Genomic DNA, 21,674 nt, shown 5'->3' on the forward strand with positions numbered 1-21,674 from the left:
AAAAATTTAATGTTCTAAAAAAGTCAAAAGTAAAATGAGTGGTGTGTTTCTGTAATAATTATTAGCGATTTGAGTTAATATTTTCAAATCTGGCCCAAATGTTAAGCCCAATATGGGAGAAAAATAATGAAACTTACCGTTTATATATTAGCTCCAAACAGAGTAACACTTCATTCTTCCAAAACCAAGAAACCTTCGCCGGCGGTAATCATCACCTAACTCAAACCTTCGCCGGAAGACCTCCAACGGCCGAATTCCTTTACCGCTCCTTTTCAGCTTCCTCTCAAACGGCTATTATCGCACAGTTTCGTTTCTCGTTTGCTCATTTACTTGTGTCTCTGTTTCCGACTAGTTTTCATTTTTTATTTTTATAAGGTAAGTTTCAATGAATATTTGAGAATGTTTTTAGAGAATTTTTAATATTTCCTAATGATATGATTAAGAACGTAATGTAGATGTTTCTATTTTGTTTGATACAAGAGTTTATCTGAAAACCCTGATAAATAAAAAAGTAAAAAAGTGACGTATTGAATTATGCATGTGCGTATAGGTATATGATTTAACGGTTTTGAATTTTGGATATAGGTATATGATTTAACGGTTTGATGGATTCACGTTCATCACCTCCTGATATCAACATTAAACCTGAGCATTGTCCAGAAGCTGTGATTGAATGGTACCGTGTAACGAGTTTAAAAGATCGTAAAGAAAGTGCTAGTAGAAAGGATTTGGCTTTGAAAGCAAAACAACATCTTCTTTCTTTGGGTTGGAAGTTTTGGTATATTGATAAAAAAGTTAGGTGGGAATTGCGTTATACTTCTCCTACTAATGGTAAACACTATATTTCTTTAAAAACGGCTTGTGAGAGTTGCATTGAAGAAGGAGGTTGTAGTGGCAAACAGCCTTCAACCGCACTGGCAACTGTCATTTCTTTGTCTCCGTCACAGCCGAAGAAGCGACCGAGACAATTCGAGGAAACCAATGATTCGACTTCTGAGGAGGATTCTGAATATAAAGCTACATCGAGTACGGTTTCAAATTGGAAGGAATCAAAGGAAAAAGAGAAAAATGTGATTCAATCTGAACCAGAGGTTACTACTAATTCAGTTGGTTTTGGTAAAAGAGGGAAGGTATTTAAGAAGGGTGCAAAGGAGAAGAATTTAGAGGGATGTGATAAAAGAGGGAAAGCATTCAAGATGAATAATTCAAAGGGTTCTGGTAAAAGAGGGAAAGTATTAAAGATGAGTGTGAGGGAAAGGTATACTCTTGTTTCTTGGTTGATAAGTCACCGAGTTTTGGCTTCAGGGACTAATGTGTTATGTCGTGGTAGTAACAATGTGGTAAAACAAGGGAGGCTTTCTAATGATGGTATAATTTGTGATTGTTGCGACGTGATTTTCACTGTCACTGGATTTGAGGCTCACGCCGGTTGTACAAGACATAGACCATCCACGAGTATCTGCTTGGAGGATGGAAGATCGTTATCGCAATGTCAAAGGGAAGCTCTGAATTTGCGTAATCCCAAGGGGGATCATTTTTTGAGTGATGAAAAGTCTGATGAAACTAACGACAATGTTTGTGCTATTTGTGGTTTTGGAGGTGACATAGTACTGTGCGATCGATGTCCTTCTTCGTTTCACCTAATCTGTTTAGGTTTTGATCGAGTCCCCGACGGTGATTGGTTTTGTCCGTCATGTAGCTGTAAAATATGCTATCGACCGAGATGCAAAGAAGAATGTGCAAATCATGCTGATAACAATGTTCTTGTTTGTGTTCAATGTGAGCAAAAATATCACTTTGGGTGCGTAAATGCTACCGGATTTAGTTCTTGTCACTCGGACAGCAATGCTAAAAAGAAGAATTGGTTTTGCAGTGTAGTTTGTGGGAACATGTTTTTATGTCTACAAAGGCTGATAGGGAAACCGATTTCGGTTGGTGATAATCTAACTTGGACATTGTTGAAGAATGTGAGTAGTGTTGATGATGTTGGAAATTTTACTTTTGATGAGTTTGGTCCAAAGGAGAGTAAGTTGAATGCGGCACTTGGTGTATTGTATGACACTTTTACCCCAACTATTGATGCTATAACAGGAAGAGAATTGATTAAAGATATTGTTTTTAGTAGAGATTCAGAACATGTTCGCTTGAACTTTAGTGGTTTCTATAATGTGGTTTTAGAGAAAATGGGTGAAATGATTTCAGTAGCTACTATAAGGATTTATGGCAAAAAGGTTGCAGAGGTAGTTTTCGTGGCCACCAAGGAACAATATCGAAACAAAGGAATGTGTCGTTCATTGATGAATGAGCTTGAGGAACAGTTAAGTCTACTAGGAGTAAAGAGCATACTTTTGCACTCATCCCATGAGGCTATTGAGACTTGGACAAAATCTTTTGGTTTTGCTAGAATAACTGCTAAAGAAAGGCGTCAATATATTGACAATACTTTTTTAGAATTTCAGAACACTATCATGTGCTTTAAACCACTGAATAGACCTATATGGTCTTGCATTGCTGGACGATAGTTATATTATGATGGTCAGAGTTATGTAATTTTTTTAATGATATAATTTGGAACTAATCTTTGTTTGTTTTCAAATCGATATTTGGTGTTTGTCTAGTATTTTGATCTTTGTGGATATTCATCCTTTTTGAACATTGAATAAAGTATCTTGAGTCATTATTAGTCACTTTTATGTGTAAATGTTCAATACAGTGTTACAAATAAGAACATCGATTTCATGTATTCTGCACTCCTGATAGTCAATTAATTTTTTTTCTTCATATTATACTGTACTAATTTTGCAAGTATAATTTAAATATGTAAACTAAGGAAAATTTCTTCAGCACATTGTTCCTGTCATTATGATAATATAACTTCCACCCGAATATTAGTTAACAATTGTTGCAAAATGATTCAGAACCTTGGATTCTCTTGCATTTTTAATCAAAATTGTGTGCCCCATCCTTATCCTCGGCGATGGTACTCCAACTCCAAGTGCTAGGAGTATCATCGTGATCAATTGATCATAGATGTTTCAACGACACCATCAGTAACTAAGATCTGTATCTGTATAAAGAATTATAATAAAGGATAATAGCAATGTCATTTCAGTTTGCACATAAGCATACAACCTTTTTTATGGCAAACCATTAACCAGGAAAGGAAGCAAACATGCTGATATTTACACTAAGTTTAAAAGAAGACGAAAATCGAAAGAAAAATAAATCTATCAACAAAAGCAATGGGCTACTAGTATACACAATTTTGCAGTTTTGTCCGTCTAAGCATTACACCTATGCTTCAAAACACCAGAACAATCTTTATTTACAAATCCCACAGACATGCAAAATACAAACTGCAGGATGATTATGAGCAAGGATAACAGGTTGAAACAAATGGAGGTGAAACTCAGTTACTCCAGCTATCCTGGTCATCGGGAGCTCCTTCGTCCTGCAGTATATCACAAGGTCAGACAATGACAAATGGTACAGTGCTCTCATCATGCGTATATACAATATAATTTCAATAAATCGATTAAAGAGTGCACCATTTCATCAGTAATTGACCTAGCAGGTGACCATACAAGAATTTGTCTATCATTTCCACCTGTGTACAACTCCTGTGACAACAACAAAAATCATTAAAAAGTACATGGAGTTTGGGTTCTGCAAGCAAGTCTTACATATCAAGCATTGTTCAATCCAGTAGAGTTGGAGAGTGATGTCATATAATCTATAACATATTTATGACGAAGTAAATTGAGATCCATATCTGGGGCCACTGCTGCTTTATGGGTTGTTATTTTATCTTGGAATAAATAACTGAGTTAAGAAATTAAAATATTTTCCTTTTAAGGTCCATTCAATTTTTGCCGAAAAAGTACCGGATAGCAAGACAAGCAAGGACCTAGTTAGAATGAGCATTAACAACAAATGATTTCTCAATAAAATCAGTCGGGTGTGGTGGTGGGCTGGTACAGCTTGCCTCAGATCCTTGATAGGTTTTATGTTGATTTTTGTCACATATACATTGCCTATTTTCACCTCTCCTTAGTTCCATATTTAAACATGATTATAGAATGGTCATATTTTAGAGAATCCTCATACAAGTCTCTTTTCTTCCAAATGATACCCACCCAATCCCCATATACACACAATTTACATCGACCTTGTCTGTATCTCTTTCCATTCTCTTTTCTATAAAACAGTGACATCAGAATAGGAAAATAAAATGGAAACACACACACAAAAAAGGGAAGGAAATGAAAGGAAAGTAAGGCCATGCATATGCTGTATGTGTTGATGAAAGAAGATAAGAAGTATGTGTATGTGTGCCGGGGTGTGATACATATAATGAACTCAATAAATTTCAATGGATAAAAAGGTAAATGTCTCCTCAGTTCTGTATTCCGTTCATCTGATTCATAACCATAAAAAAATATGTTTAACTATAAAATGAACATGCTGGAACTGACAAACCCGATAGATTTCACCACTTTGACGGACCCCTTATTGGGGACCAAGAAAAAAGTGAACAACCACCTGTTGAACATACCTGATCTTGTTGATTAAAGCAGCAGGAGCTCACAGATTCATAGTGTCCACGTAATACCATGTGCACATTCCCCGACCACATATCAAATGCCTGAATAATAATCCAGAAGTGAGATCAGTATTCTTCATTGCATTCTTAGGAATTAGCAACTTAGCAGTTGTGGGGGACTGGGGGTGGGTTTAGCTTATTTTGATGTTAATTCCGTTCACTCTATTGTATTTGTTGTAATTGGGTTTGAGTACCTCTTATGTTCTTTTTAATATTTGACTGCCTCTTTTGATGCTTAAAAATAAGTATTCCTCATGGTATATGTACATCTAATTTTGAAGTTAAAATATGCAATAAACTAAATGAGCGACTCACTTTCACAACTCTCATGCAAGGAACAAAAACAAGGGCCGAATTTTGAGTCGTAGCTAATTGAATAGGTTTGCTTGTTTGCAAGCGGACTGTTTCAAAGTTCACAAGTGTGTCACAGCCAGACTCGACGTCCCATAACCTCAATCTTGAATCAGATCCTGTGATCAAACAACACATCAATGAGGGAGAGAAAAAAAATTAGAATCAACGAGATATTGATGCATTATAAGACAATCTGTAACAACAGTGTCAAATTCGTATCACATATATACTTCTTATAATTCCACAATATATGACTGTATAATATTTCTTCAAGTTAGCATTCACATTCGGTTGTGTCAAAATTCAAATTGCTTCAAAAATTAAGCTATATTTGGCATTAAGACATAAAAAGCTTGCTTTGTTTGGCATTAAAGATATTTATTCCAAGCTGCTCTTTGATTGGTACCAGTCAAAGCTTGCTGCCTCTTGTGTGACTACCATTCGTTGTTTTTGGTCTTGAACATTCACAAGGAGACTAATGCAGCAAAGCATTTATTTACTATTGCTATAGGTACTCACTTGTCTTCCCTCTGTAGCTGAGTACAGTCAAAAATATTACTTTAAAGTTAAGGAGACACATTTCCAATTATTTGTCTTGCACTTTCATGTTTATCTGGAGGACTTTTCTCTACAACCCTTCCCCCTCGTCAATGATTGTATGATAATATATTTTGCCATTTATGGTCCCCAAGCTTTTGTTAAAACACAAGTTAAATCTTATTTATATAGGGATATACATCTTTATGTAGGGTAATTTTGTGCCTTAGCCAGTCCAATTGAGTGCAAGACTACTGCTGTACATATGTTTGTAGGCATTTCTCATTTGGATGCCACACACACACACACATGCAATGCTTCTCTGCCTCATCCTGATGTATGTCTTTCCTTATATTTAATATTGGCAATATTAATTTTCAAAGAGAGAACCTCATTTTCAGAACCTCAATTATTTTATCATTTGGAGACAAATTAATTTACAAATCATTATGTTTATGTGGTTTCCAGGTTAAAGTTTTTAGTCTGCAAATAATATTCGCTTATGATTTACAGATTATAGGTTCCAGTGTACAAACTAGTTATACTGAAGAATTGGAACCTGTCCAAGACCATGCTTTATGTCTTGTCATTTGTTTTGGGAAATTATTGGTGTTAGAAATATTCATTATACAGAGGAGGAAAATCGTCGTGGACCATTAAATATAAGATAAGGCCAAAGATTTCCCCTTGATTAGCTGTAGCAAATTTGGATGCTTTGCAGACTGACAGAGGGTAGTTAAATTATTTCCTTGTGAAAATATTTGAAAGCAATTTGTCGTATGTATGTTTAGTATAAGAAGGTATGTGTGTTTTATACTGATCTGACAGTGATTGTTAACAGTGAAAAAACAGGATAACTGTACTTACAGTGCATAAGAGCTTATTTAAATATGCCAAATAAGATGCATTTTTCCAGTCAATAATTACTCAATGAATATTAAACTATTGCATCCTTTTCTCCAGTGGGATATATCTTCTAAAGTTAAATTACACATTTGTACATTTTCAAGTCAAACTATTTAAAATGAACGACACTTCATGTTTTATGCATGGTCAACAAACAGCTCCTCTCAAAGAACATAGAACGTTGGAAAGATAAAAGTTTAGCTCAAGCTCGATTTTTAAGGGGAAAAAAATCATAATCGTCTATTTGAAGTTGTAATGTCTAAATATACAAGTTTTCACATTTCAAAACAAAACTTTCTTTTTTAAATTTCTGTAGTCTTTTACAAGACCCATGGTTAGAAAAGGTCTATATTCTAGTATGATAAATAATTAGTAAAGTAAACAACCTGCACTTAAGAGATACATGCCGTCATCTATTACTTTTAATCCTGTCACAGCACCATAATGAGCAGTTGCACGATCCTGAGTAGAAAGCAATCCTGGATGTAGTTTCTGCTTCAATTGCCCCTTGGATGATAGCCTGCCTATCGGCAGTTGTCCACTGCCACTGCCATTGCCAAATTTCTTCTGTGCAGAACGCACTTTTGTACTTGAATCCTGCGAGTAGTAAAGCTTTGGGATTATAACAAGCATAAATATTCACATTAATGTTAAGTACTTGGTGAAATTTCAGCTACACAAACAAAATAGTAATGATTTGCAATAATCAGTATTCAGACTCTCAAATTACAAACAAGGAATAAGCTAAACTAAATAAACCTTAGTTGTCACAGAACGTTTGAGTATAGGTGGACGTCTTCCAAGCTGCGTTCGAGATTGATTTAAAACTTGGAAACAACCGGCACGCCTGATGTCCCAAAAACGTATTGCACCATCACACCCCCCAGTAATCAAGATCCATTCACTTGAAGCAGACCATTCAACAGTCATTACACCATCTGCCATCATAGAAATCATGTGATGCAAAAACCTTCATTTAATAAAACATTGCGCAATAAGAACAATTACACAGACAGACATCTTACTTCCCAGTAATGTTATATGAGATCAAATCTGAAATAATTTGACAGAATATATACTAACACTTGATGTCTCATAGAACCACACAACTACTGAGTACTGACTCTTGTCAAATAGAACCACGATTACATTGTACTATTGTAGAGATCGGTTTGGCCACAGTCCAGAACATGAAAGTGCGTATCTATCTACCTATCTATTTTAAGAAAAAAATTCTCCTAATGACACATGGTGTAATTTCACACCTGTTTCACATCATTTTCCCCATATTTGTACAACTTTGATGAGATTTTTACTTTTCTTTTTATCAAACACAAGATATTTACTAGTATTCAAAAATGAATAGAACCGACACACACGAGAGATTCAAAAGATGAAATAAATTAAAAGGTTGAAGCTTGAAATTAGATCATCGACATGACATACCACGATGACCAGACAAAGTATGAGCAAATGCCCCAGAAGCAATATCACAAAGACGAACTTGGACATCCTCAGTTCCAACAGCAATAAGCATGTGAGATGTTGACAATGTGGACATTGCAGTCTTGTACACCTTTCCAGGCATTTTGAAATTCACCACCACCTGTAGTCAATTTACAATAGTACAATACACTGATGGATTTAAATTTGAGTATGGAATGGAGAATTATAAAATTATGATTACATGCCTGTTTGGATTGACTTATTTGAGTTTAATTACTGGCATAAACAGTTACAGTTTAGACTATTTGAAAGAGTTTATGGAAACAATTTATGACATTTCAATATGTTTTCCAAGTAGCTAATGAAAACAGCTTATAGTTTATACATAAATGTTTGAATTAGCTTATTTGAACTTAACTACTAGTATACTCATCTGTGAGTCTGTTTGAGAGAATTTATGGAAACAAATTATTTCCATAAACTTCCCAAGATAGCTTATGAAACATCTCATGTATATGAAAACAGTTTGACTTTATTTTATCATTTATTATAGAAATCGCTTATACATACACACTATGGTAAGTGTTTATTCTATAAAAGCTTATGTTATACACATTTAATTAAACTGATTATTAGTGCGTATGCATAAGCACTTATATAATATGCGATTATGCTATACACATTTAATAAAACTAATTATTAAAACAGAGGGTGTGATGATGATAAGATAGAAGAGGACCTGAGTGGTATTAGTGTCCCAAACATTAACATAATGATCATATGAACCAGTGACGAATAAGCCAGTATCAATGGGATACCATATAGCTGAAGAAACTGCATATTTATGACCTAATTGATGCTGCTTATCAACAACAAATAATGAACTATGTTTGGATATCACACCGTTTCCTTCATAACCACTCGGCCGTTGAACATCGTAAACCGCAACCGATGCATCCGATGCAGCAGATAACAAATATCTTCCCTCTGTCAAATCAATCTGAATTCAAGGTCAAAATTGGAAACATAAGGAAATGTTTGAAGAAAGCATAATAATAAAGAATACGAAGATTAAGTGCAAAGAACCTGAAGAGAGTTGATTGCGCCTTTGTGAGGAGAAACGAGTTCTTTGTGATTTGAAAGCTCGAGTTGAGAAATGCGATTGGATTTTATGCGATTAGCGAAAGAATCTGCTCGTAATTTCCCGGATTCTCTGTCTCTGATATTCTTACACGTATGCATATTCGTAGCATCTTTGATTTCAATTTCTAGTTCAAGAATTTCAGCACGCAACGAACAACCCTTGTGATGTCTCTATTCTAACACTACTTCCACCATAAACACCAAGTTGTCTTCTTCAGAGGTTTCTTCTTCTTCTTCTTCCTTCTTCTCCACCTGTCTGAAACTCAACTGGACTTCATCTCTGGCCCATTGGATTTCAGTTTACCATTCACCCACTTCTCTATGGGCCCAATTTTATCCATGCTTTTACACTTTTACCCTTAATTTATATCTCCTATGTCCTACCCTACAAACCTCCTAAATCCTAAATTTGCCCCTAATACTTTTTTAAAACAAAAGTTTTGAAAACTCAGTTATCCACTCATGAGATTCCAATAAACTCATAACACATTCGTATTGTATATAACAAAATTCAAAACTTGAATATTTGAAATACATTTTTCTATTCTCCAACAAAGTTTGAATTTGAGTTTGTTGAAATTTCAGTAAAGTCAAATTTAAGTTTTGTGTAATCTACTTTTATTATTGATAAAGTCAAATATTGAGTTTGCTTGAAGTAATTGAAAATTATTTTTTATTTATTAAGATGAAGAATAATTTAGATAATCAAATAGTTAGTGGAGTAGGTGAAAATTTGAGAGTTAAGAGGAAATTTTATCATTTCTTTCGTTTAAATTGTAGTCCACCTATAAAATTCTCTATTAAGCTTCTATTAAGGCTACATATTCAACACTTACAAAAGAATAAAATGAAAAGGCATAATATTTTTAATCATTGTTGTGCCATGGACTCAACACCAACAAGAAAAATTAATTTGGGTGGTTTACATTTTTAGTTTCTTAGTCAATAAATGGATTAGTTTATTGATGGGTTTGATTTTGTTTCTTAGTCAGGAGTTAAGGAAATTGTTTTATATATTTATTGTAAGATCTAGAAAGAAGAATTGAGCTGCCTAACTATAATTTTACTGTATATTAAAAAAATTATAGCAATTTACAAATAAGTTACTAGTATATTAATTTGGCCCTTCCTAAATAAATATTTTGGTTAGCGTCCGTGATTGACTTCTTATTGACATCTTATATCTTGTAAAGTTTTCTATTTTATATTAGTACTAAATTATTTGTTCTTATGGTTTATTAATCCTTCTCTCTAGGCTCTAGCTCAAACATATTAAGGACTAGTAGTGCCTATAAAATTAATGCGATTGATTACATGTCAATTTCTGAGTTAATATATACTTTCAAATTTGTTGCATAAAGAAAATGGAGTTTGCTTCAATATTATCAACACAGGGAATAAAAACACCAAACTACATTCTCAAACTTTATCCTCGTTTGTTTTACACCACGAATTCTTTGTAATGAAATAGAATATTTGTTGGTCTAGGAAACACCAAATTCGACAGATGGTACAGTTGTAGTGAAGACCGTTGGTTCATCCTTGGAACAAGGAAAGCTGGCAGTAGAGAATTTGACTGGACCTATTCTTAGTACTGCAAGACAACAAAGGAAAAATCAATCAGGAAAATGGTATTCTAAAATCTAAATTACATTTCATTGTGCACAAAAGAAGGTAAAAGTTTAAACGTAAAATGACTTGATGAAATTCACTAGGATTTTGTTTCTAATTTGACTGCTCGCTATTGGAAAGCACGATTTGGTTTTTTTTTTTATCATCAACAATATATGTATGTATTTATAAAAATGATCTTGTTGATAGAAGAGTATAATGTTCACTCTTCATAAAAAGAAATTGCCTAAACATAAAAACATATGCAAACAGAGAGATCATTTACCTTACACATAATAAACAAGACAAATTGTCTAACCTCAACCCATCTGCCTCTGCGTCAACAAATGAAAAGGTCAAAACCATACGATCATATTAATGAATATTTTCTAAATTAAATTAAAGATTGTTAGCCAAATGTCAATACTTGTATGATAACACTTTAGCTTAATTTAAACAAAATATGAGTGGATACTTGCCAAAAACTAAGCGTCCCTTTGAATCACTCGACCTTTACAAATGGTTCGCCATTGTTAGAGTTTTCAGCTTGCTTTTCTGCAGGTTCCTTTACATCTCCTTGTTGTTCTTGCCTGCAATTATTATTATATATCAACACCTAAATTAGTCTAAACTTCATTTACTATGAATCATTTCAATGGGTTTTGCATGCAATTTGTAACACATGGACTTCCACAAACATCTCATGACATATTATGCCTGCCAAAATCCTATCCATAAGTGAGAATATATGTTTTTTTTTTTTTTGTCTTAACCTGAAGGAAAATTATGAGACCAATAATTTAGAATATGTAAATAAAGTTTTTTCAAATATTATTTTACCTAGAATTCAACTTGGGTTGATCATCATAATCCCAACATTCATATCAAACAACACCATAACAAAATGAAAATATATAATTGACAACAATTGATATAGATAGTTTTATAAAAGCTCATTCCAAATAATGAAGAAAGCAATTATAAATTGATGAAAGATTGAGAGGAATGAATGCAATGTTTATTATATAAGGAGATAAAAAAGCAAACAAGTTTTTTGTGAAATAATAATAAAACATATAAGAAGAAGAGAATGAGATAAGAAAAAGAAAAGTACTTTTTTTGGGCGGCTTCAGCAGCTCTAGCGCGTGCTTCTTCAGAGGCTAATCTCTCTTCCTCCTTTGTCATACGCTTGTTGCCTCCGTCGAAGCAACCAAAGCACAGCCCCATTCTTTCTTTCTTTCTCTCCCTCTCTTCTCTTCTTTGGCCTATAGGCCTCTACAATCAATTTTTCCTTCTTCTTATTTATTTCTTTTTTTTTTTTTATTTATAAAAAACTGAATGCCTTCCCCTTTTTGGTTGGAGTTTTGTTTTCCCCTTCTATTGTGGATGAGGACGATGATGAGTAATAAACATGCTATATTAATATTGATTTTAACAACATTTTTTATACGACAAAAAACCTATGTGCTTTAGATGTTTCTATTCTATCAAAATCTGTTGTGCCATTCCGCGTTAAATTTCTGTCATCCATCCACTTTATATATTTGTTACAACAATAAATCATTGTTAAATAAATTATAATTAGAACTCGATATAAATTGAATTAAAGTCAACGGAGTGGTTTTTCTAGAAACATACTTATTAGTTAATCGATTTTCAATTAATTTCTTCATATTATTTTCTAATATTTCTATTCACATTAACATTTTTATTTGTCGTGCCATTCAATATTTTAAATTTTTACTTTTCTACTTTTTATTTCATTATTTTTAAACAGAAATTATTATTTTCATTCTTGAAAGTAGATTACTTAATGGAGAATTCTTAGGTACCATAATATATGAGGACAAAAAAATATAAAATTTAAATTGATTAAAAAAATATATATAAAAAAATAATATAATTACATATGATTGATCGTTGGGTAGGAGGGTTTAATAGAGTAGGAGAGTTTACAATAAACTTTGGGTAAACACTCTAGTACCATTTTGTTTTGTTTTCTTTTGCATGCTACTAAATCATTTAATATCACTTATTTTTATTTAATTAATTTTTAAGTAAATTTAATTTTAGATTATTTTTGCTTTCCATGTTTTCTAAAAGGTTTCATTTTTGTATAATGTTAATGCATTATAAAACACGTAAGGTTGGTTTGTTAGATATTTAAAACAAAAGTGATTATAATATTTCATAATTTGAAAATCTTTAGGAGATTTTTAAAAAATAAGAAGTTGTTTTGTTTGTCTTCTATAATGTAAATTATTTTTTAAAATCAATTTTTCGTATAGTGTAAATTATTTTTTAAAATCAATTTTAAAAAATAATTTATTCGAGGAGCTAGTAAAAATAATTATTTAAAACAAATTGTAACAAACACAATTCTTCTTCAAAATAAACACCTAAAAATACAAAAGTAAATGAGTTTCACAAATAATTTCATATGGATTCAAGGATGCTATAAAAATAAAAGCCAACCCGGATGCATGATGACAAGAAAGTTGTGAGTAGTGACCATCACAATCTTCTATTACACACCTGCATCCCTCATTCTAGTAGATTGCATCATGTTTTTAATTCATATATGTTTCATCCAACATGACATTCCATGCATGGTTCACTAAAGACATGATTAAAAGATAAGTTTTTTTTTTTTTTTTTTATCAATAAATGAACTTTACAAAGCCATATAATAACTAATTAACTACTCAATTTACATAAGCCCTTTTCACACCATAATTTACACTCAGAAAACGTCCTCAATAGAAGGATTGAATCAATATTTTTCAACCTATCTCAAGAACATCACCAAGAAAACATACACATATAATAATTTACACAAAGAAAACTCCTATTCCCAAATCCAAAAACAGAAATAGAAGAAGAAAACCCATATAAAAAGATTAGTTTCACCAGCTTTTCTGGTGTCTATGTTTTCCTTCAGTCACCACTATATTCTTCTTCTTTATTGATTTTCCTTGATCATTCGAACTATCTTTCAAGATGGGAACTATATACCACACAACACATGTGCAAACCGTTGCAAATGATCTTCCAAACACAGTCAACAACAACAAAATCAATATCATAACAGCTGGAACATAAAAAGAAGGCATATTCCAAGACAATCCAAAGCTTTCAATCTTCTTCTCTTCCTTTTTATCACAATCATGATGAGATAATAATTCCATCTTGTGTTGTTTTGTTTCTTCCACATATTTATGTTTATGTTTCTGTTCCATTGGTTCTGAAAAAGATGTAAAACGTTTTACCTTGTGTTCTTCATCATTCTTGTGTTTCTTCTGATTATGATTTTTCACTTTGACAACGATGGGAACGAAATCATCAGTTTTTGAATATGTAAAACGAACAAAAGATATGTCATGTGGATTCATTTGTGAGTAAACTTTCTTTCTTCTTTGATCAAGTTCATCTAAAAGGGTTGAAAATTTGTCTAAGCCTCTTGAAGCATAAGGGTTATTTTCTCTGTTATCTTTTCTTTTGGATATTTTTCTTGGGCTTGGACATGGTAAATCATCTTCTTCTTGATGTTGGAAATTGCCGCAAACTAAATGGTTCATCCTATGGAAATTGCTTTGAGGAATTAATTAACTTTTGGTAGATTAGATTTTAAGGGGAAACTGAGAAATGTATATATATTAGTCGAGGTTGTTTGGGAGACAACACTTGACTGGATCCATTTTCAAAGTACACGCCTCAAAGTCAAAAATAAAGGTTTGAAATTCAATTTAATACTATAGTATTACTTCCAACGTGGCTATTTTTTAAAAAAAATTGAAGAGGAAGAAAAAGTTAAGTTTAATTTATTCTTTTTAGAACGTGACATTGTGACAAATCCGATGGTTGCTTAGAATAATGATTTGTGAATTAATAAATTAGAGGACATGTTACTTGTGGAAGAGGGTGTTGAATATTTTGAATTGAAACGGTCTAACTATCTAAGTAATTTTATTCATAAAATATGGCTAAATCTACCCGATATTTTATCGCATATACATTATTGAATTAGTCTTGTGTCTTCTAGAAGGAAATTTGGATGATCATTTTGATAGGCAGCAAAGGTTTTGACAAAGGACTAGATTTTTTCATCATTAAAATAATAATTACAAAACCCAATTTTATTTTAAATTCCACATGTTTGTTTTGTTGAAAAAGGGGCATTCGGAGAATCGAACTACGGACCTCTCGCACCCAAAGCGAGAATCATACCACTAGACCAAATGCCCGTTTGATGTTAACTTTATGCAATCTTCATATATATTAAAACGTGGATGTTAAGTGATAAACACAAATTGTCGTCATAATTAGGATCCTACTGAGAGATTGTAATTTTGTGGTATCCATTGCCTCCACCAAGTCCATAACTTCATATTCTTTGTGCTCAAATTGATAAATTACACCCACTACATTGATCTAAAACACTTTTACAAAAAGTTGGTACACATGTTGATTCACATTTTATAGAAAAAAGTTCAATATAACTACTAGGTCGGTCTAAATATTTTCAACGTTGTATTTTAATCTTAAAAATTAAATTCTTAATATATTTTTTTAAAAAAATCAAATTATTTTAGAGATATTAATACAAGTATTTTTAGACTCTAATAGTTTTATAAAAAAAATTGGGCCATGTTGGTCTTGTTACACATGATATTGGCTGGCCTGTGTACAACTAGTATATTAAAAGAGATTTACACAGCTGGATAATTTACGCCCAATTTCAGAATGATAAATGCAAACGTACGATTACTAGCATTGCAAGTTGTATTGACCATAAAAAAAAAAAAGAAGAATTCAATTCGGAAGAAATGTTATTTTTGAACTAGCACAGTCTAAGGGCATTGGAGTAGCGGAAGAAAATATGCGTTATTATTTCAAAAGTGAGATTAGAGAGTGAAAGCAGGCCAGCTTGGATGTTGGATGATGCTGTGCTAGCAGCTGCCATTTGAGAATATTATGAAGTACCTTTCCAACGTAATTCCTATATTGATTGAACTAAAATATCAAACCAATAATGCGATTGCTACCCTCGACTGGATTTCAGATTTCCAGCATATTTGCCGACACAAACAAGATAGCTAACAAATATATTAGTTTATAAGTTCATTCGGAAAAAAGATTTGTTTGATAACGGTCTATTACCATAAGTTTATAATTTTTTTTACTTGTTTATAGAGTTTTTTAAATATAAATTATTTTAAGTAGTTTTTGAATTTATAATTTATAGTATATTATTTGTCTGTCAATTTTATTTTAATTATTTTAAATAAAATTAAAATTATTTTTTACTTTTTATATTTCATTTATTATAATTTAAAATAAATATATATTATAAGTATAGGATTCAATTATTGTAAATAAAACTATCTTAATTTTATTATTTAGTTATTTTTTTATAAATTTTTATTTTTATTTTAATGTTATTATATGTTTATGTTGTTGTAAATTTCACTATTACATGATTGATATATTCTTTTTATGAAAAAGAAGGGGGAAGTCTCAAACATAACAAGACCCAAAAAAACTAAGAGAGCATATATGGTAGACGACAGAGCGTTAAGCCGCCAATAAGGCGAGAGAATCAAAAGAAGGAATAACGGTGTTATTGGAATACAAATTGACAAAAATATTAACAAAAACCTTTTTTTTTTTAAAAAGAAAAAGAATTTAACACTAAAATATATATATATATATATGTCATTAATATTTTATTAATTACTAAAATATATGTTATTAATTATTTTTTAAATATATATCTAATTAATTTATAAAATATGTATAACAAAAGAGAAGCAGGTGAAAGATATTCGAGGGCTAGAGACTACTAGTAAGGTGGTTTCCCCTAGAAAAAACATAAAAAAAGAGTAGTTAGGTGGTTAAATTTTAGAGAAAATGATTGAGAATAACGCGTAATATGTGAGTGATCGATTCGAGTGTGTTTTAATTTGTCTCCGCAATCTCCTGCTGCCTATCCACTCCTTTATCCTTATCTCCTTTTCATTCTTTCTTCTCTCCAACTACTCACAAATAACACATAGAGATAATCAACCATGGCTTTTGCCGGAACAACTCAGAAGTGTATGTCTTGTGACAAAACAGTTTATCTAGTTGATAAGTTGACTGCAGATAACCGAATTTACCACAAAGGTTGCTTCAGATGCCACCATTGCAAAGGAACCCTCAAGGTATCTTCGATTTGATGTCTACAGTTGACCATTTACCAATTCTTTTTTATGTTTCTCGTCATTTCTATTAATTTATCTTGTAAGGTGGATGGATCTAATACCCCCTCCCTTTTACTGTTTCCACTTTGTCAACTGAAATTGATTTCACAATCTTTTGTTTTTTTCTTCATCAGATGCCTAAAATGCTCAAATCAATTTCCAAAATCCATCACATAATATTAAAATCTCTTATCCTTATGGTGTATTAAGGCATGTAAACTATATATATATATATATTCAATTTTATGAGATTAGTTTACTGAGAGATTACTGTTCTGCAGCTTAGCAACTATAATTCTTTTGAGGGAGTTCTTTACTGCAGGCCACACTTTGACCAACTCTTCAAAAGAACCGGCAGTCTTGACAAAAGCTTTGAAGGTAATCAAAGGATAAAATATCCTTTTATTTTATAGTTTCTAGTTTATATCATAAGCAATTATACTATAAGAGGATAATTAAGTGGTTTATTCAAATGGTGCTGACTCATCTTTACTTCATTTTGCTTGATCAGGAACACCAAAAATTGCTAAACCAGAAAAAAGTAGTTATAATGAGGTAATCAATCCCAAATCTTGATGATTTACAATGCACAACAGTACAGTTAGTTTTCTAGCATTTGTCTAATTTTTCATGAGTTTCAATATTCAGAAACCTGCAGCAGCCAAAGTGTCAAGCATGTTTGGTGGAACCAGAGAGAAATGTTCTGGTTGTCAGAAAACAGTATATCCCACTGAAAAGGTTACAATAACTATAACTTTAGTCTATTAATACATCTTAATGCCATCATTGATAAATGGTAACTATATGTGTTGTCAAATAGATGTTACAACAGCACTATAACATAGTGGAATTTTAACGAATTATTATTATTCTGTTGTGGTGTTTAGTATAAAATGTTGTTACATAATGACCAATGCGGTACTATTACACTTTAATGTAGCAGAATTTCAACACACAGCTATTTTCTGCTAATGTATACAAGTAAAAAGCACTTACATGCAAACAATTCATGACATCTTCCATGATCTAGAAACTTGATGGCCTTAAGCTAGCTAAGCATGAAAATGTTCATTCTGCTTGAGGAATGAATACTTTAATGTATTGCAGGAGTGACAATAAGTATTTTGATTTTGAAATGATAATAACAGGTTAGTGTGAATGGAACACCTTATCACAAGAGTTGTTTCAAATGCATTCATGGAGGGTGTGTTATAAGTCCTTCCAATTACATAGCACACGAAGGAAAACTGTATTGCAAACATCACCATGTTCAACTGATTAAGGAGAAGGGGAATTTAAGCCAGCTTGAAGGTGACCATGAGAAGAATGCTAACAGTGAAGTTGCTGCAGCTGACTAAGACATGAAATGAGATCATTGAGTTTTGACAAAAGATCACTATATTTTATGTTAGCTCTACTGCTTAATTTACTGTTACTTGGTACTGTCATTTATTGTTGTGGCAAATAAGGTTTTGTTAGGGGTGTTTGAGTCTCAGTCATTTGTTTTTGTGTTGAGAGATTAAAATGAAAGATTTTTTAACAGTCTTGTTAATTGATTGAACAACATATTACAAAGAATTACAAATGAATATTATATATAAGATTGAGTAACTCTCAATATCCCTTAACACTAGACTAATAGTTGGTCTCTATTATGCGTGATTCAGAACGAAACAGTGCTACTGCTAAAAAGAGTGGTATTTGTCTACTTTTTTTTTTTTTTTCTTCTTTCATTGTCTTAAAGATAAACTGTTTAAACATCCCTTTAGTATTTTATCTTTGACAAAATGGTAATCTACTTTGCGCTCATGGAATATAAAATTGTTGGCAATGTGCAATGTTGTTTGGCTATCACAGGGAAGACTCATGAGTTTGGAATGTAGTTTATCAAGATCGGGCAAAATTCCCTTGATTCATTCTAAGGTGGTTATCATCCACCTCTTAATGTGAATCAAATAAATGTCATGAAAGTATCTTCTTTTTGTTTCTTTCTTATTGTCGTCCTGGAATAATATATTCTTTTTTTTTTTTTAAAGATATATCCTTTTATTTATCTTTTATCATTTGAAAAGCTTCAAATAAATATCAATGATCATTTTAAAACTACAATTTAATTTTAATTATATTAAAGAGTGGAGTATCAAATATTTCTATTATATTCTTTTAATTTTAGTTCTTATTTTAAATATATTTTAATGAATAAAGTATATTTACATATGGTATAGTATAATTTTTTTGACTGAATATGGTATAGTATAATTATACATATATAGGTTTATAAATAAATTGTGGTCTATTTAACATAAGAATAATTACATTATTTACGTAAGTATAATAGTAGTATAAATCAAAACAGCATCTGCTTAACCATCGTGTTTAATGCAAATCGTTAGTGTACGGTGTATGTCAGGATTATAAATCTTGATATATAAAAAAAATTAAAATATTTTGAAATACGTGAAAAACTTTAATGGTATACAAGTTTAAATTTTTAAAAATACATTTATGTATTAAAAAAATTTTAAAAAAAATTGATACACAAAGTTCGATTTTTTAAAATATATTTGTGTATCGAAATTTTTTTTTTAAGTTTTTCGATATACAACATTATAATTTTATAAAAGACATTTGTGTACTAAAAAACTTAAAGAAACAAATTGATATACAAAGTTCGATTTTTTAAATGTATATCGAAAAACTTGAGAAAAAAAATTTGATATACAAATTTATTAAATTTTTCAAAAATCAAATTGGAAAAACTCTTTTTAAAATTTTCCAAAAATCAAGTTAAATTTAATAAAATATAAATTTTTATTTTAAAAAAATGAAAATGATAAAATAAATAGTTTGTATAAATGTAGAATATGAATATAAATATGGGATATAGTGTATAATTTCCTATTGTTGTTACTGTTGTTGTTGTTGCTGCTTTTATTGTTGTTGTTGTTATTGTTGTAAAGAATACAAAACTACAACAAAGAAACAAATGGAGCTTTTATTTTATTTTATTGAAATATCATGTTTTTTTAAAACTTCATTAAATTGCAAGAAAAAAATATTAATTTTTTTACTTTAATATTTAAATAAATTGTTAATTTAATTAATAAAAAATAATTAAAATATAAAAAAAAACAAATTATATTAATAAAATTAAATAAATTAATTTAAATTGCAAAAACAATACATCAAATTTAGTGCGGTTGACTAGCCAAAACAAATAAGGCACTTAGTGCATTTGTCAAAACAAATAAAGTATCCATAATATTTTGTAGATAAAATAACGACACAGTTCTATTTTTTTAACAATTGCTTCATATTTTTTCTTTGATCTAATAAACAAAAATCAAATAGTAATAATCAAATATTGTTAATGTAATAAAAAAAAATGCGTCACTCTTATTTTTTTCCGGCTCAAATAAAAAAAAAGTAAATTATATTAATAAAATAAAATATATTAAATTGAAGAAACAATATACATTAAATTAAAAAAAAATATATATATTAAATTGAAAAAATAAATACATCACATTTAATTTAATGATTGCCATCTAAATTTTCTTCAGTTCCAGATCTACGTATAACTCGTCTAGCTCTTTTAACGAGTTGGGTTTGAATGTATTTTGATGAGACGTGAGGACATTTAGATGGAAATTATTAATTTTTTTATTATTATTTTTATTTATTTATTTGATCCTGATAAGAAGTAAGAGCAAGTTGTTAACAAAATAGAATTAAGTTGCTAATATATGCAAAATAAAGAAGACAATTTGGTAAAATTCCACAAAAAAAAATGATATTTCAATAAATAAAAAACCACAAATGGAACGTTATACGCTTTGTGCTGTTATTTTTTTATTTAAATATCATTTTTTTATAAAAAAAAAAAGTCACCAAAATATGTACCAATCTTTAATTTTTTTTTCTTTATTTTAACAATAAAATAATTTTTATTTAATAAATTAAAAATAATAAAAATATTTAAAAAAGAAATATTATATTAATAAAGTTAAATAAAATACATTAAATTCAAAAGAAAAAAATGAGGAGATTTTTTAATAAAATAAAATTAAGTTGATATAATAATATAACAAGTTATTTGTTTTGTACATATATTCAACCGCATTAAGTTTAATGTGTTTTTTTTCCTTCAATTTAATGTATTTTATTTGATGTTATTAATATATTTTTCTAATTATTATTTTTTAATTTTATTTATTTAGATTAAAAAAAAATATGAAGAATTTGTTAACAAAATATAATTAAATTGTTACTTTATCTGTAAAATAGGAAGGTGTTGTAAAAATAATATAAATTTATCTATAAAATAGAATTGAATTGTTAAAATAATATAATACTTTGTCACATTTATTCAACTATATTTCTTTTTCAATTTACCTAAAAAAAAAATTCGTTGCAGGAGGAGGTGCAATGTGGAGTATATTAGTGACTTAAAAAAAAATTAAATAAAAAAAACCTGTTTTTGCACTCATCTTTTGATTTTGCGCAGCTATTAGTCCAATACATTGTTTTTTTATTTAAGGAAAATATATTGGTTTATGCATATAATAATATTAAGTCAATAACCATAGAATAACAAAACCAAATAAAGTTTCGCAATCTCGATCTGTTGCAGGACATGTAAATTCCTCATGTGATTAAAGTCAAAGACACAACAAACAGGTCTCCTCCAAGCAGCAGCAGCAGCACAACCCGGCAAGGCTGCAACACAAAAATAGCAAAGTTGTGACTGTGACAGACTGATAAAAATGGGAAAAACAATCACAAACAAATTATTGAATTAATTTTGTCCAAAATTAATTGGTATTTGATAT

General features: G+C 30.5%; 3 protein-coding genes, 1 long non-coding RNA gene and 1 other non-coding gene across 5 annotated transcripts; 2 read left to right on the plus strand and 3 right to left on the minus strand.

Moving 5' to 3' along the window:
- The first annotated feature begins 244 nt into the window (after positions 1–244).
- Positions 245–2,687, plus strand: LOC101509959 (increased DNA methylation 1). The gene is made up of 2 exons (XM_004501744.4): positions 245–375; positions 586–2,687. Exon 2 carries the CDS (start codon positions 606–608, stop codon positions 2,520–2,522), a length of 1,917 nt encoding a protein of 638 aa, XP_004501801.1. The 5' UTR covers positions 245–375; positions 586–605; the 3' UTR covers positions 2,523–2,687.
- Positions 2,688–3,051: 364 nt separating this feature from the next.
- On the minus strand, positions 3,052–9,276 carry LOC101499900 (WD repeat-containing protein ATCSA-1). The gene is made up of 9 exons (XM_004501460.4): positions 8,933–9,276; positions 8,586–8,846; positions 7,847–8,006; positions 7,160–7,338; positions 6,787–6,997; positions 4,919–5,073; positions 4,556–4,645; positions 3,549–3,620; positions 3,052–3,451 (listed from the first exon to the last, which is right to left on the minus strand). Exons 1-9 carry the CDS (start codon positions 9,086–9,088, stop codon positions 3,410–3,412), a joined length of 1,326 nt encoding a protein of 441 aa, XP_004501517.1. The 5' UTR covers positions 9,089–9,276; the 3' UTR covers positions 3,052–3,409.
- Positions 9,277–10,387: 1,111 nt separating this feature from the next.
- Positions 10,388–11,859, minus strand: LOC140920310 (uncharacterized). Its single transcript, XR_012163094.1, has 4 exons — positions 11,715–11,859; positions 11,080–11,190; positions 10,887–10,935; positions 10,388–10,583 (listed from the first exon to the last, which is right to left on the minus strand). It is a non-coding gene; the product is annotated as an uncharacterized lncRNA (long non-coding RNA).
- Positions 11,860–14,772: 2,913 nt separating this feature from the next.
- On the minus strand, positions 14,773–14,844 carry TRNAP-UGG (transfer RNA proline (anticodon UGG)). Its single transcript has one exon. It is a non-coding gene; the product is annotated as a tRNA-Pro (tRNA).
- Positions 14,845–16,427: 1,583 nt separating this feature from the next.
- On the plus strand, positions 16,428–18,475 carry LOC101499389 (LIM domain-containing protein WLIM1-like). Its single transcript, XM_004501459.4, has 5 exons — positions 16,428–16,803; positions 17,124–17,220; positions 17,354–17,397; positions 17,491–17,580; positions 17,991–18,475. Exons 1-5 carry the CDS (start codon positions 16,669–16,671, stop codon positions 18,198–18,200), a joined length of 576 nt encoding a protein of 191 aa, XP_004501516.1. The 5' UTR covers positions 16,428–16,668; the 3' UTR covers positions 18,201–18,475.
- Positions 18,476–21,674: the final 3,199 nt, after the last annotated feature.

Source organism: Cicer arietinum, chromosome 5, assembly GCF_000331145.2.
Source record: "Cicer arietinum cultivar CDC Frontier isolate Library 1 chromosome 5, Cicar.CDCFrontier_v2.0, whole genome shotgun sequence".
Taxonomy (NCBI): Eukaryota; Viridiplantae; Streptophyta; class Magnoliopsida; order Fabales; family Fabaceae; genus Cicer; species Cicer arietinum.

Bases quoted from the DNA above. Each gene is read 5' to 3' on its own strand.
- LOC101499389 (XM_004501459.4), top strand. From the start codon at position 16,669: ATGGCTTTTGCCGGAACAACTCAGAAGTGTATGTCTTGTGACAAAACA. The intron at 17,221-17,353 runs GTAATCAAAGGA...TTGCTTGATCAG, and splicing joins TCTTGACAAAAGCTTTGAAG to GAACACCAAAAATTGCTAAA. The intron at 17,581-17,990 runs GTTACAATAACT...TGATAATAACAG, and splicing joins CAGTATATCCCACTGAAAAG to GTTAGTGTGAATGGAACACC.
- LOC101509959 (XM_004501744.4), top strand. From the start codon at position 606: ATGGATTCACGTTCATCACCTCCTGATATCAACATTAAACCTGAGCAT.
- LOC101499900 (XM_004501460.4), bottom strand. From the start codon at position 9,088: ATGCATACGTGTAAGAATATCAGAGACAGAGAATCCGGGAAATTACGA. The intron at 6,998-7,159 runs GTTTATTTAGTT...TACTACTCGCAG, and splicing joins AACGTTCTGTGACAACTAAG to GATTCAAGTACAAAAGTGCG. The intron at 5,074-6,786 runs GTTGTTTACTTT...GTTTGATCACAG, and splicing joins CATGTATCTCTTAAGTGCAG to GATCTGATTCAAGATTGAGG.